We start from the raw sequence: 13551 nt of genomic DNA, 5'->3' as shown, positions 1-13551 counted from the left end.
CTGCATATTATTCCATGGTGTATATGTGCCACATTATCTGAGACTTTTTTTTTTTTTTTTGAGACAGAGTCTAACTCTCGCCAGGCTGGAGTGCAGTGACACGATCTTGGCTCGCTGCAACCTCTGCCTCCTGAATTCAAGTGATCCTCCTGCATTCAAGTGATCCTCCTGCCTCAGCCTCCCGAGTAGCTGGGACTACAGGTGCGTGCCAACACACCCAGCTCATTTTTGTATTTTTAGTAGAGATGGGGTTTCACCATTTCGGCCAGGATGGTCTTGATCTCTTGACCTGGTGATCCGCCCGCCTCAGCCTCCCAAAGTGCTAGGATTATAGGCGTGAGCCACCGTGCCCGGCTGTGCCACATTTTCTTTATCCAGTCTGTCATTGATGGGCATTTGGGTTGGTTCCAAGTCTTTGCTATTGTGAATAGTGGTCGGCTTGTTTTTTTTTTTTGAGATGGAATCTCGCTCTGTCGCCCAGGCTGGAGTGTGGTGGCATGATCTCGGCTCACTGCAACCTCTGCCTCCAGGGTCAAGCGATTCTCCTGCCTCAGCCTCCCGAGTAACTGAGACGACAGGCACATGCCACCACGCTGAGCTAATTTTTGTTTTAGTAGAGATGGGGTTTTACCATGTTGGCCAGGCTGGTCTCGAACTCCTGGCCTCAAGTGATCCGACCGCCCCAGCCTCCCAAAGTGCTGGGAATCCAGGTGTGAGGCACTTAGCCCGGCCCCCACTCTAGGATCTGATAAGTGAGCACGGTGCTGGGGCGCCAGTCACATCCTGATAGCAACACGGCCAGCTGCTCCACCCTCCCTTCCCAAGTCTCTGTCTTAGGCAGCCCACTCACCATCTCCCTTGGATGCCCCTCTAGCGTCCTGCGCTGAGTGTGAGCCCAGCACTGGAGTCATTACCTGCCCCCATGCCAGCCTGTCTTGCCTGTGTTCTCAAAGACAGTACCGTCCACCCCGGCTCCCAGGCCAGAAACCTTGTTGGTTTTCTCTCCTCCTCTCAGCCAGTGAGTCAACAAGTCTCACGGAGTTTACCTTCTGAGTTGCTCCTGAATCCATCCCTTCCTTTTCTTCCCTCCCACTGTCCGAGTCCACCTGCACCTGGACATCTGCAGCAGCCTCCTTGCCGGTCTCCCTGCCTATGCTCTGGCACTCCATCCCCTCTGTCCACCCAACCACTAGAGTGAGCCTTCGCCCAGGACACCCGCTCATGTCACTGCTCAGAGCCCTTAAATGCCCTCCCATCGCCCTTAGGGTGGACTCCATATACCTTATTATCGCCCACCAGGAACCCTCCCCTATCGAGCTGCTCAGCCCTGAAACGTTCTGTTCCGCTCACTTGTCAGTTCTCCAAATGCACCATGCTCTCCCTCTTGCCTCCAGCCTTTGCATTCACTCTGCCTGCTATGCTCTTCTCCGAAGCCTTCTGCAGATCTGAGAATCTCTTCCTCCAGGAAGCCTTCCCTGACTACATCCCTGACGCTCAATTAGGTGCCCCTCCGTGTAATGCCGCTAAGCCTGTGTCTCATTTCTCACAGCCCTTTTCATTCTTTTTTTTTTTTTTTTTTTTTGATGCAGAGTCTTGCTCTGTCGCCCCAGCTGGAGTGCAATGGTGCGATCTCGGCTCACTGCAACCTCCGCCTCCCGGGTTCAAGCGATTCTCCTGCCTCATCCTCCCGAGCAGCTGGGATTACAGGCGCCCGCCACCACGCCCGGCTAATTTTTGTACTTTTAGTAGAGATGGGGTTTCGCCATCTGGTCTGAACTCCTGACCTCAGGTGATGCGCCCGCCTGAGTGCTGCATTACAGGCACGATGTGCCTGGGATTACCGCCAGGAGCCACCGCGCCCGGCCTCACAGCCCTTTTCTTTTCTTTTTTTTTTTTTTTTTGGAGACAAAGTTTCACTCTTGTCCCCCAGGCTGGAGTGCAATGGCGTCATCGCGATCTCGGCTCACTGCAACCTCTGCCTCCCGGTACAAGCGATTCTCCCGCCTCAGCCTCTCGTGTAGCTGGGATTAAAGGTGCGTGCCACCACGCCCAGCTAATTTTTGTATTTTTAGTAGAGATGGGGTTTCATCATGTTGGCCAGGCTGGTCTCGAACTCCTGACCTCAGGTGATCCGCCCGCCTCGGCCTCCTAAGGTGCTATGATTACAGGCATGGGCCACCGCGCGCGGCTATTAATATTTTTTGAAACAACCTTTTCCTGCGTCTCAATTCCCTCAACCGGGAGGCCCCCCAGCCAGCACCCGCGTGCATCCTTGGCGGTTCACACCGAGGGCGCCGACAGACTACCCTAGAGTCTGCTCCGCCTTCTGCCGGGTCTGGCCTTAGCCGCGGGGCCGGACCTCGGAACCTACGCCGCCGCCGAGGCCCATTTAAGGACGGGAGGGCGGGCCTGGGAGGGCTCCGCCCCGCGTGACGTCAGCGCGCACCGCGGCGTGTGACGCTCTGGTTGCCGCAGAGACGCCCCGCCCCCGCGCGGCGCTGCGGAACCGGAGCTCCGGGCGGCGTCGGCAGCGGCGCGAGAGGCGACGAGGCCGGGGCGGCAGGAGCCGGCGCGGCGACCGCGGCGAGGGCGGCGAGGACGGAGCAGACCACGACGAAGACGCACAGGCAGCCGGGCCGGGCCGGGCCACGGGGAGAGCGGCCGGCGGGCAGCGGGCGGGAGGCCGGGCGGGCCGCGGGCAGCCACCGAGCCGCGAAGCGACATGGTGTTGCTCAAGGAGTAGTGAGTGTCCGGCGGCCGTGCGGAAGCGGGGAGGAGGGAGGGTGGGGACGGCCGCCGGGGCGACGGCGCGGCGAGGGACGCAGGGCCCGGATGGACGGCAGGGACGGAGGGCGCCTGAGGCGGGCCCAGCGGGGATGGAGGGGATCCGGGGCGGGCGGCACCTGAGGCGGGGCCCACGGGGCACGGAGGGGCAACCGGGGCGGACGGCTCCGAGGCGCCCCAGGGGGCTCGGAGGCCCAAGTGGACCGGAGGAGAGGCCGGGGACAGCGAGGGCGAGGCCAGGCCCGAGACGGGGTCAGGGCAGGGAGAGCTGGCCCGGGACTGGGGGAGGCCGAGGGGACGCCGATCGCTGGGAGGGCTGTGGGGTCGCCCTGCGCGGGCCGAGGGCGCGGGCTCAGCCGGGACTGCAGGCGGCGCTGAGAGGCCCCCCGGCGGGCCGAGGAAGAGGCGCACCGGGGCAGGCAGGGCCTCCCGGCGGTGGGGAGGGGTGGAGGGCCGAACAGTCCGCACGGAGAGCCGGGTGGGTGGGTCAGAGGCTCCGGGATGGAGTTGGGATGGGGATGGGGAGGAGTGGCCGCCTTAGGCATCGGGTGAGGGGTGGTGGTAAGTGGACACAGGAGGAGGACTAGGAAGTCAGGGCCCGGCTCGGGAGACAGGGGAAGGGTCTGAGGACATAAAGCACATGGGGCTGAGATGCGGGCCGGAGTGACCGTGGACCATGGTGCTCAAGCAGCAGGTGCGGAAGAGGAGGCTTTTGGAACAAGCTTGGGATGACTGCCTGGGACTTGGGGAGACTTGGGCGAGGAGGCCAGAAAATGTTGGGTAGGGTCCGAAGTGGAGAAGGCCAGGAAGTTACCGGGGTCGAGGCTGGTCCGGAAAGAGAGTATGTTGGGACGAGTATAGCTGTTGTTGGAGATGGAGGAGACCAGGGCAGGGCCAGCTTGTTTCTAGGGGATTCTCAGTCTTGGTACAAAGAGATGGGGAAATTCTTTGAGGAATTGAGGGGTCCATGAAGCCGTGAACTGAGGAGAGATGGTGGAAGGGGTGGGGAGCTCTTGAATAGCGAAGAGGGGTGCGTGGGAAACTGGTGACTTCTGGAAGGAGTTGCAGGATGACGGGTTTGCTCCTGAAATCCAGAGGACTGGGGCACAGGTGGAGATGTTTGGCGTGCTAAATCTTTCAAGTACAAGATGACCCATCGTTGAAGCTCAGGGTTCCAAGTAAACATCAGGGGACATTTTTCTCCCCAAAGAGGAGAGATTGGATGTGTATGTGCGCGTGTGCGCGTGTGCGGGTGTGCGTGTGTGCGTGTGCGCGTGTGTGTGCGTGTGTGTGTGCGCGTGCGCGTGTGTGTGCGCGTGTGCGCGTGTGCGCGTGTGCGTGTGTGCGTGTGTGCACAGAATTTACAGTGAAACTGCTTTCCTGGAGGGAGCGCAAGTGGGCAGCATAGGGCCAGAAGCCCCAGCAGTGGGAGATGGTCAAATAGAGAGCAACTTGTGGGGCGCTCTCAGCAGCCAGGCAGGTGTGCAGAGGGCTCTTGCCACTTTGTCAGCGATGGCACTTTGAGCATCCCCACCAGGCTGGCTCCTTGGAGGTGCTTAGGACGTTTAAGACATAGAGTGGAGTTTGGGTAACAGAGGGAGCCGAGACCCACATGTCATCCCAGCTAAACACCTCATCTGAAGAGCATTATTTTGAGGCCTCATCCCCTCTGTTTCTTAACATCCAGTCTGATGTTAATTCAGCTAGGGCTCAGAGCTTTTCGTGGTGAGGAGGAAGAACTTTAGGATGCCAACAGGAAAACGTGGTGCACTTTGGATTTTAACCTTCAGTGTCCAGACTGACAGGCTTTTCCCATCCTTCTGATTCTTTTTCCTGTTCCCAAATGAACCCTAGAATCTGTAGAAATCTGTGGTTTTGAAATGAAGGTCAGGCAGGGAAAGGAAGGGACCTTCAGAAGAGATCTGAGTGAGGTTTGAAGAGAGGCACTCCTTTCCCCGTCTTTGTTCTCCTCCCCTTGAAGCCTGCGAGGGAGAAGCCCAAGGTGCCGGCGATGCAGAGCCTGCCTGGCATCTGCGTTTCCTTCCTGCCCGACGTGTGCCCTGTGTGTGCATCCCTGGGCGGGGGACGGGGGAGGAGCAGGGGCATCCGAGACACTTGGCTGTGGCTGCAGCGCTGCAGCTCTGGAAAGGGTGCAAGTGAAGGTCACGTTGGAGTGAGTACTGCTCCAGGCCCAGCCCGTCTGTTCCTCTGTGGCCCCGTCCTTTGGAATTGTACCCTATTGCTGCCGGAGTGGTTTTGTTCCTAAGGAGCAAGGGGGCAGTGTCAGAGTGTGCAGCCGTCACGTCAGCAGCCTCAGCGCATCCCGTCAGGAATTGGCCCATGGCATTCTCTTTTGGGGTGAGACTTGGTTCCCACCCAGCATCTGCAGGTTGCCCTTGTTGATTTTTCCAGCACTTCCTCTAACAGGATTCTGTTTAATTTGATTTCTGCAAAATCTTGGATGTGATTTTGACTGCTGCTCTTGAAGATAAAAGGCTTATTGTTTTCTAGGAAGTTTCTTCCGGGGGTGCAGAAATTGTGGCCTCCAAGTTGGGAGTATTTTTCTGCACCACTGGCTTTCTGTAATGGGAGGGGAGCCTCGGTGGCAGCATGCAATAAACTGGAGAATTTATGTTGTTTGAGTCACTCTGGAGGAAGGGAGTTGTTAGCAGGCAGTAAAGACTTGGAGCCCATTTTGTTTTTCCTGCTACTTTCCTGCTTGGTGTCTTGCCTTTGATGGGATGTTTTCCTCAGACCCCTCTGTGTCCTTCTTGCTTCCTGGGGGACCTTTGTGGAACTAGAAAATAGCTGTTTACTAGCCTGGAGCAAGGAGCCTGAGTGGTGAGCCTGCTGCATAAGGAAGGCACAGCAGCTCACACTTCACTAGTGCTTCACTAAACATGCAAGACACAAAAGGACCCAGAGGGCTCCAGCAAGGGTCTGGGGACCGAGCATCTAAGCTTGGGAACTGGCTAGACTTGTGTAGGTAAAACCAAGAGTTTTTGTCTTAGCTCTCCCGCCTCACAGCTTTGAACTGGGGGTGGCTCTTGGTCTGCATTTCAAATGCAAGGCACCTGGAGAAGTGCTGCTAGCCCTGGCACCTCTGTGGGGTTCTGACCCTGGCAGAGACTTTGCCGGCCACGGCTTCTCCATCAGGTACTGGTGGCATCTCCAGCAATTGGTGGTCATTGAGTTGGAGAAGAAGAAAAGAAAATGATAAATTGGGATTCCTTTGGACAGCTCCTGGAGGTCAGGACATAAGTTGGATGCCCTCTTGGTGGCTTTGTGGTAGCAGCTTGGATTGTAATATCCGGCCCCGAGCAGAGGTGCCTGGTGTGTGTTCTTAGGGTGATTAAGGCTTCAAGGGGCTTGGTCCCTTCCTGGGCTTTCCCCTGGAGGGCTGTTGCTGGGAGGTTAGGTCCACAGAAATGTAAGTCCCCAGGGCCTCTTGTTTGGATCTGAATCCTCACCATGATAGGTCCTCTTGTGTTAACCTGTCTTACTAGACTCACTGGCAAGGCTTGTTGCGGGGACGACTCAGTGGCAAGTTTGGGTGAAGTTTATCATCGATAGTCCAGTTCCGAATGTGAGGTAGAGGCCTGGGAAGTAGCTGGTGGGAGGACAGGTGTGGACTGAATCACAGGGTTCTAAGTGGGATGCCTCCAAGGTACAGAGGGTCCTGTCCTCAGAGCACTAAGAGGGCCATTCTCTGCGCGGGGTGGGGGAGTTGTCACAGAGTTTAGTGTCTTACACCTGTAGGGCACAGAGGGTCCTATCCTCAGAGCACTCAAAGGGCCATTTTCTGTGGGGTTTTTGTCACTGAGTTTAGTGTCTTACACAATAGAATGCTGACTGTTTTAGGATGATGCTTTAAAGAGCCTTGAGCAGATTGCACAGCCTAAAGTTGATACTCTCTTTTCCCTTTCTTATAGTCGAGTAATCCTGCCTGTGTCTGTAGATGAGGTAAGTCCTTTTACTTTCTGGTCCATAGTTGTGTGTAACTGTTTGTGACCATTGGCTAAGCTGGGCTCTGAGTGGTTATCCTGTTTATATAGTTTTCTTATTTGTTCTAACATAAATATTTCAACGTGAATTTCGTGGTGCCACTTTCAGTTGAAAAATGGCACTTACTTTGTGTATCTGGGTAACTGTGTGCAACCTGCCCCAAGCTGTTGGTATGCTGGATGACTTTGAGTAGAGACTAAACCAGCCCCTTTTATCTTTTGGGCTGTGCATGTTTGGGGACACTTTTTTTTTTTTTGAGACGGAGTCACGCTTAGTTTCCCAGGCTGGAGTGCAGTGGTGCGATCTCGGCTCGCTGCAACCTCTGCCTCCTGGGTTCAAGCAATTCTCCTGCCTCAGCCTCCCAAGTAGCTGGGATTACAGGTGTGTGCCACCACACCCGGCTAATTTTTATATTTTTAGCAGAGATGGGCTTTCACCATGTTGGCCAGGCTGGTCTCAAACTCCCGACCTCAAGTGATCCACCCGCCTCAGCCTCCCAAAGTGCTGGGATTACAGGCGGGAGCCACCACACCCGGCCGGGGACACATTATTGATGGGATCAAGTGTGTGCGTTTCTGGGACCTCCATGACTCGGCTGGCAAGTGTGCATGGCTCTTTCTGGTTGTGCAACAAACCAGCAGGGCAGGAAATCTCTTGAGGCCCTCCCTAGCCATGATAGGTGACTGCTGGAAAGACCAAGACACAGAACCCTCCTTTTATGAAGGGCAGGGAATAACACATAGTCTTGGCTTGCCCTTTGTCCTTTTATGGTTCCTGGGTCTGACATCCTTGTATGTGGGGATGTGGCAGCAGGATTTGCTATAAGAAGGTTCATAGGCCATGCTGACTCAGAGTCAGTCTCTTGGACAACAGAAAACTGTCACGGAACCTCCCTTGTCTCACTCTTTCTCTGAACTTATTCCACTCTGCTCTCCTGGCGCAGCCTTGTTCTTTGCTTCCTTCTGAATTCACAGCCCCACCCCGCCCCAGCTTCCAGTTAAACTCGAGTTTGGGTGAGGTTCATCAGCCAGTATAGTGCCTCCAGTCACTGGGCTCCGTCTCTCTTTCCTGCAGTGTCAGCATGAAGCTCCTGTGATAACTTCCACTCTGTTCCAAATATGAACTGGACCTTTGAAAAATGAAATCAGGCCAACAGAGCCTGCAGCACATTTAGCTGAGACAGACATCCAGGCTTGTTGGCCCCCGAGAGGGGTGGGCAGACACTGGCCCTTTAGAGGACTGCCTCCAGGGGTGGGCTACCTATCTGATAAGAGCTGTGGGGACCTGGGGAGGGGGCCAGAGGTGGGCCTTGACCGTGATCTTGGGGTTCTGGGAAGGGCAGAAAAGAGAAACGAGACTGGGGAACCTGGGAACCAGGGAAAATGAGGGAATGGCTGGGTAGATGGCTCTGATCCCTGTAGGCACTGGGGATGTACCTGGAGCCTGAGAACCAGGTGCCTGGGCTGACAGGTGTTGGCTTGGAAGGGTCTTGTTAACACACCTGCTTTGGCCATGCTGTCTTTATTTTTTTTATTTTATAGTATTTATTTTAAATAGTGGAGATAGGGTCTCACTGTGTTGTCCAGGCTGGTCTTGCCTCAAGTAGTCCTCCTGCCTCAGCCTCCCAGAGTGATGGGATTACAGATGTCAACCACTTCACCCAGCCTGTGCTGTCTTTATTGAAAATAGCAAGCAAGATTTTCCAAACCAGAAGGCCAAGCAGGAAAGCCCAGCGCTCCCTTGCCCTCAAACTCAGCTCTTGGAGAGGTGTCCAGTGACGTCCTGTCTGCTATACAGGATGATCCCACCCTGATTGTTAGGAAGATGTGCCCCAGGAACTCGGGATTTCCTCAGCGTGGTGATTAGGGGTGAAATGGATCCTTTGATAGGGAGTTTCTTGATGGAATGAAGGGTGGGAGTGTCTCTGAGAAGTGCTGCAGACCAAGGAGGGCCAGCCTGTCCTGGAGCACCTGGGGCTGTTCTTGGAGTAAGGCTGAAGGGCCAGACACTGATGGCTTATGGTGGGGCCAAGACTGGAAGAAAAGGGGAACTACTACCTTGAGAGCATCCACAGTTGGCGGGTTTTCGCTTGTGATGGTTTTTCTGCAGCATTGAGGAAGTGGTGGGGAGGAGTTGAGTAATCAGAGCCTGAAGTCTAAGCAGAAGCTTGGGAAGTGAGTGCTGATCAGGATTCAACTGTCTGCCTGGTGGTGGTCAGCCCGTTCTCAGCAAGAAACCATTGACAAGAAAGTACCATGTGGCCTGGGTAGTGTCGAAGCGGAACTTAGTTTCAGAGAATTAGAAACATCTTGGAGGGGAAGGCCAAAGAAGAAACAAGTCATGATCAGCCTTCTCAGAGTCTTTGTCAGTAACCCCATCCCCATCCTGACTCACAGTTCCTATGGGAACAGCTCAGCATCATGTGACTGGTGGATTCACTTCCTAAATTGGAGGCCATGACTTGAGGCCCTTGCAGTTTTCTGATTTAGGGGGAAAAGTGAAGAAAGAGAAAGAAAAGGTCATGTCTTTGTAATCATTCCGATGGCCTGCATCAATATTTTGGGGGCAGAATTAGCTTCTGGGTGGCCAGAGCCTTTGGTCTAACCCTGAGTGTCTGGGCGTTGTGCAGCAGAGCGAGAAAGCCCTGGCTGTTTGGCGGGGTGTGTCCACCAGTGCTTCCCGGCGCAGGTCGGCCGGGCTGCTTCACTTCTTGTTTCCAGAGATTGACAGCACCGTTCCCCCTCTGGTACCCAGCCTGGCAGGGCCGTGTTGGTGGCACCAAAGCTGTACTGTTGTTTATGACGTGTTTCATGTCTCCCAGATCGCCAAAGTGGTGGAGTTGGTTTTGCTTAGTTGAATGTCTTAGTTCTCTGGGACAAGTGAACAGATCTCAAGAGCAAGGACCATCATCGCAGGTCTGAGGAGGCTAGAGTCCCAGTCTTGTTGGAGTTTTTTCAAATCTGATTTAATGATCTGACCCCCCCTGCCCCCGCCTCCCACTCCTATCTCCACCCCATCCGAGTCTGGCTGCTTTCCTGGGGGCAGAGCAGCTGTGCCAAAAGGAACTCTTAACGTGAAAAGCTCCCTTCACTTGTAGCTTGTGTAGGCCAGTCTTGCTTACCCCTTTAGATTAACAAAACTGCCTTCACTTGTCTCATTGGGATTAAAGGATCAGAATATCAAGAGAGATTAAAGGGGGAAGATGCCAGCCAACAGGCTGATCCTCTTAGAACCTGCCCTCTGATTCCTGCAGCTGAAGAGAAACCAAATGAAGGCGATTAGTCTCTGCCTGGGGGCCCCCTTCCCAAGTGGTACCACTAGCTGGGAACCTCACCCCCTCCGCCAGGCCCTCTCCCCAGCCTGTCCTTTAGGATTGCTGAGTCAGTGGTTAGATGTTCTTACGGCTCTTCTCTGAAACGGAGTTACTGCTCCTTCTTAGGCACCCCTGGCTCAGCCAAGCCCCGATCCACTTGACGGATTTTCATGCGTGCCTAGCTAGGTGGTGGACTTGGAAAGGCACAGGGACAGTTTGGGGCTCCAGGGGGGCATTGAGGCAGCACTGATGCAGCTTTGGATTAGCAAGGTCAAGGTGACTGGCTTTCACCCAAATGTTCCTCTTTATGGATTTCACTGAGCCTCGATTGCTGCCCCTTTTTATGGCATTTTGTTCTGGGATTTTGCTTTGAAAGTTAGGGCTCTTTCAGCCTTGTGGTGAGTGGTGAATTGTCCTCGTCCTCTGCTTCACCTTCCAGATTTTGTCCAGAAATTTCCCTGCAGTGCTTAGGAAGCTGCCTGGTAGAGCAGGTTTCTAAGTTTGAGGCGAAGCAGCTCTGGAAGCTGCCTCTGTCCTTGCTGTTGCAGGCAGTGATTTAAGTAGCAGTTGCTTAGAGGTACATCCTTTCCGTTTTAATATCAAAGAGAGAAAAACCCAGTCCCTGTAATCCCAGCTACTTCGGAGGCTGAGGCAGGAGAATCACTTGAACCCAGGAGGCAGAGGTTGCAGTGACCTGAGATTGCACCACTGCCCTCCAGCCTGGCGACAGAGCAAGACTCTGTCTAAAAAAAAAAAAAAAAAAAATAGAGAAACACCCTTGTCTTCCTTGCGGGGGTGCCAGGAGTTGGGCATAGAGCTCGAGGAAACCCTTTGTCCCCCCTCCACCCCCCAGCATGTTGGGTAATCCCATAGCTTTTTTCCTTTTTCTCATATTCCCTAAGCAGTCATGCCTGATTAGCACGGGCAGCGGTAGGAAAGACACATCCGTTGGTGTAGACATAACTTCCTGCCTCAAATGTTGCTGTTCATTTTCTTTTCACCTTGTTTTCTCCTCTGGACAGCTTCTCAGAGAAGAAGAAAGAAGGGCTAAGTCTGGGCACTGCCTAGGTCATTGGCCCATCCTGACAGGGTCAGAGGAGGCCAATCATGTTGACTGCTGACTTGATAGGGTGGCATGTGACCCAAATAAAGGAAAACTAGGCTTTTGCCATGTAGTAAGTGCCAACACAGAGGGTGCACCCAGCTGGCACAGACTGTGGGGCAGGAATCTGTAATATCTCATGTGGGAAGCAGGAATACTTGCTTGGCCCCACCAGGAATCTGGAAAATGTCAAGAGGTTTCATTGCCTGAAAGAGCTACTTGCAGGGTGAGGAGAGGCCTAACACTAGAGAAGAAGCAAGTAGATGAGCCAGTTTTACAGTAGTGGTTGTGGGTTTCACAGAGCGCCGAGCACCTTTCTTTGACAAGAAATCATGTCTTAGGATCTATTTAAATGAATGAGATCAAGTGATTTCTAGCAACCAACCTAGATCTTCTGGGGTCTTAATACCAGAAGCAGGTTTAGCACAAAAGCTCCTTTGGACTCTAATCTGTTTTCTGCATGGTGGTGTGAGGTTAAGTAGATTCACCTGCCTCTTTAAATCCTGACGGATTGACTGGGAGTGGTGGCTCATGCTTATAATCTCAGCACTTTGGAGGCTAAGGTGGGAGGATGGCTTGAGACCAGGAGTTTGAGACCAGCCTGGGCAACATAGCAAGACCCTGTCTCTACCAAAAAATAAATAAATAAAAATAAACCCTGATGGATGGTGTGAAAATGAGAAGGATGAACTAAACATGTCTGATGGGTCAAGCGGGGCCATGGAGCAGCACTGTCAGTTGCTTTGGGTGGATTTGGGCAAGGCCTGATGTGAAACTCCAGAACCAGCTCCTGCATGAGGAGACCCAAGGGAGATGCAATTAGACACTGGCAGCTGGATTATGTGTAACCGTTGAGAAGGGTCCGTGTTGAGAATAACATCTGTCTCTGTTCCTTTAGTATCAAGTGGGGCAGCTGTATTCTGTGGCTGAGGCCAGTAAAAATGAAACGGGTGGTGGCGAAGGCGTGGAGGTCCTGGTGAATGAGCCCTACGAGAAGGACGGTGAGAAAGGCCAGTACACACACAAGATCTACCACCTGCAGAGGTACGCGGCACGGGCAGCGGGGCCGGATGCTGGCTTTCGTGTATGTGTGAATGAGTGTTATTTCCTTTATTGTTGTATATAGATGGGATTATGCTAATTGTTATATGCTAACAGTTAATAGTTATATACTGACTATATAAATGTTATACTCACATTTATATAGATGGGAATATACTACTCCTTTTTTTTTGTTACTTACCATGGCCGCCTCTGGCAGCCTGTTCTGCCTGCCTCGGTGTCTGAAGTCCACGTAGGCAGGAGTCACAGTATCATGGGGTACGGACGTGCTATAGGTTGTTTAACCCTCCTGTCTTGACGCCCATTTCTAGTCATTTCCAGATGCCTACATAATCCAGTAAAACTCCTTCCGTGTACGTCTTCTCATGTACTTGCATATGCAGATTTTTAGCAAATATTCCTAAAATTGAATTCCTAGAATTGCTGGGCTGGTAGGGTTTTAAATTCTGATATTGTGAAATCGGTTGCTGGAGAAATTTTGGTACCTCTCTTTGGGTCAAAGGCATCAGTATTTTTAAATGAAGCTTGAACTGATTTGTGTACTGGAATCCATATCAAACTACACAAATTTGCTAAATCCCTAACCAAAACAGTAATGTTTCAGCAAACTGTGAGCAGACCCAAAGGGCGTTGATGATATTAATCATACGTCAGCTTGAATGGAAGTCAAACCAAGCTAGTTTTAGAAGCTATCCAGAACTGGTAAAGGTAAACCTGAATCTTTTTAAAAATTGTGATAAAGTACACATAACATAAAATTCACCATTTTAACCATTTTTAAGTATACAGTTCAGTGACATTAAGTCCATCCACACTGCTGTGAAACTGAAACCTGGATCTTAATTTCTAGTCTCTAAACTGAACTGAAATCAATTGACTTTCATTTGGTAAAAGCCCCACTTCACTGTGGTCTGTCACTTTGATGGTGTCAGAGGGTCCAGGACCTCAGTGCCAGGGTGCGAGGAGAGCAGCGCTGTCCAGCGGGGAGGAACCTCACCGTCACCCAGTCTCCTCGCCAGAGGGTCCAGGACCTCAGTGCCGAGGTGCGAGGAGAACAGCGCTGTCCAGCGGGGAGGAGTCTCACCATCACCCAGTCTCCTCACCATCACCCAGTCTCCTCGCCAGAAGGTCCAGGACCTCAGTACCGGGGTGCTAGGAGAGCAGCGCTGTCCACCGGGGAGGAACCTCACCATCACCCAGTCTCCTCACCAGAGGGTCCAGGACCTCAGTGCTGGGGTGCGAGGAAAGCAGTGCTGTCCAGCGGGGAGGAACCTCACCATCACCC

General features: G+C 53.2%; 1 protein-coding gene across 1 annotated transcript in view; it reads left to right on the top strand.

The window, feature by feature from the left end:
- The first annotated feature begins 2485 nt into the window (after positions 1 to 2485).
- PITPNA (phosphatidylinositol transfer protein alpha) overlaps positions 2486 to 13551 on the top strand; it is a 31767-nt gene continuing 20701 nt past the window's right edge. Inside the window, exons 1-3 of the mRNA XM_054459732.2 lie at positions 2486 to 2742; positions 6717 to 6747; positions 12103 to 12248. Coding sequence (XP_054315707.2) covers positions 2723 to 2742; positions 6717 to 6747; positions 12103 to 12248 — 197 coding nt within the window. The 5' untranslated portion in view covers positions 2486 to 2722. The remainder of the gene's footprint in view (positions 2743 to 6716; positions 6748 to 12102; positions 12249 to 13551) is intronic.

The sequence above is a fragment of the Pongo pygmaeus genome, chromosome 19, assembly GCF_028885625.2.
Source record: "Pongo pygmaeus isolate AG05252 chromosome 19, NHGRI_mPonPyg2-v2.0_pri, whole genome shotgun sequence".
Taxonomy (NCBI): Eukaryota; Metazoa; Chordata; class Mammalia; order Primates; family Hominidae; genus Pongo; species Pongo pygmaeus.
Note: the sequence above shows the minus strand (reverse complement) of the source record. Positions and strands in the feature narration are given on the sequence as shown.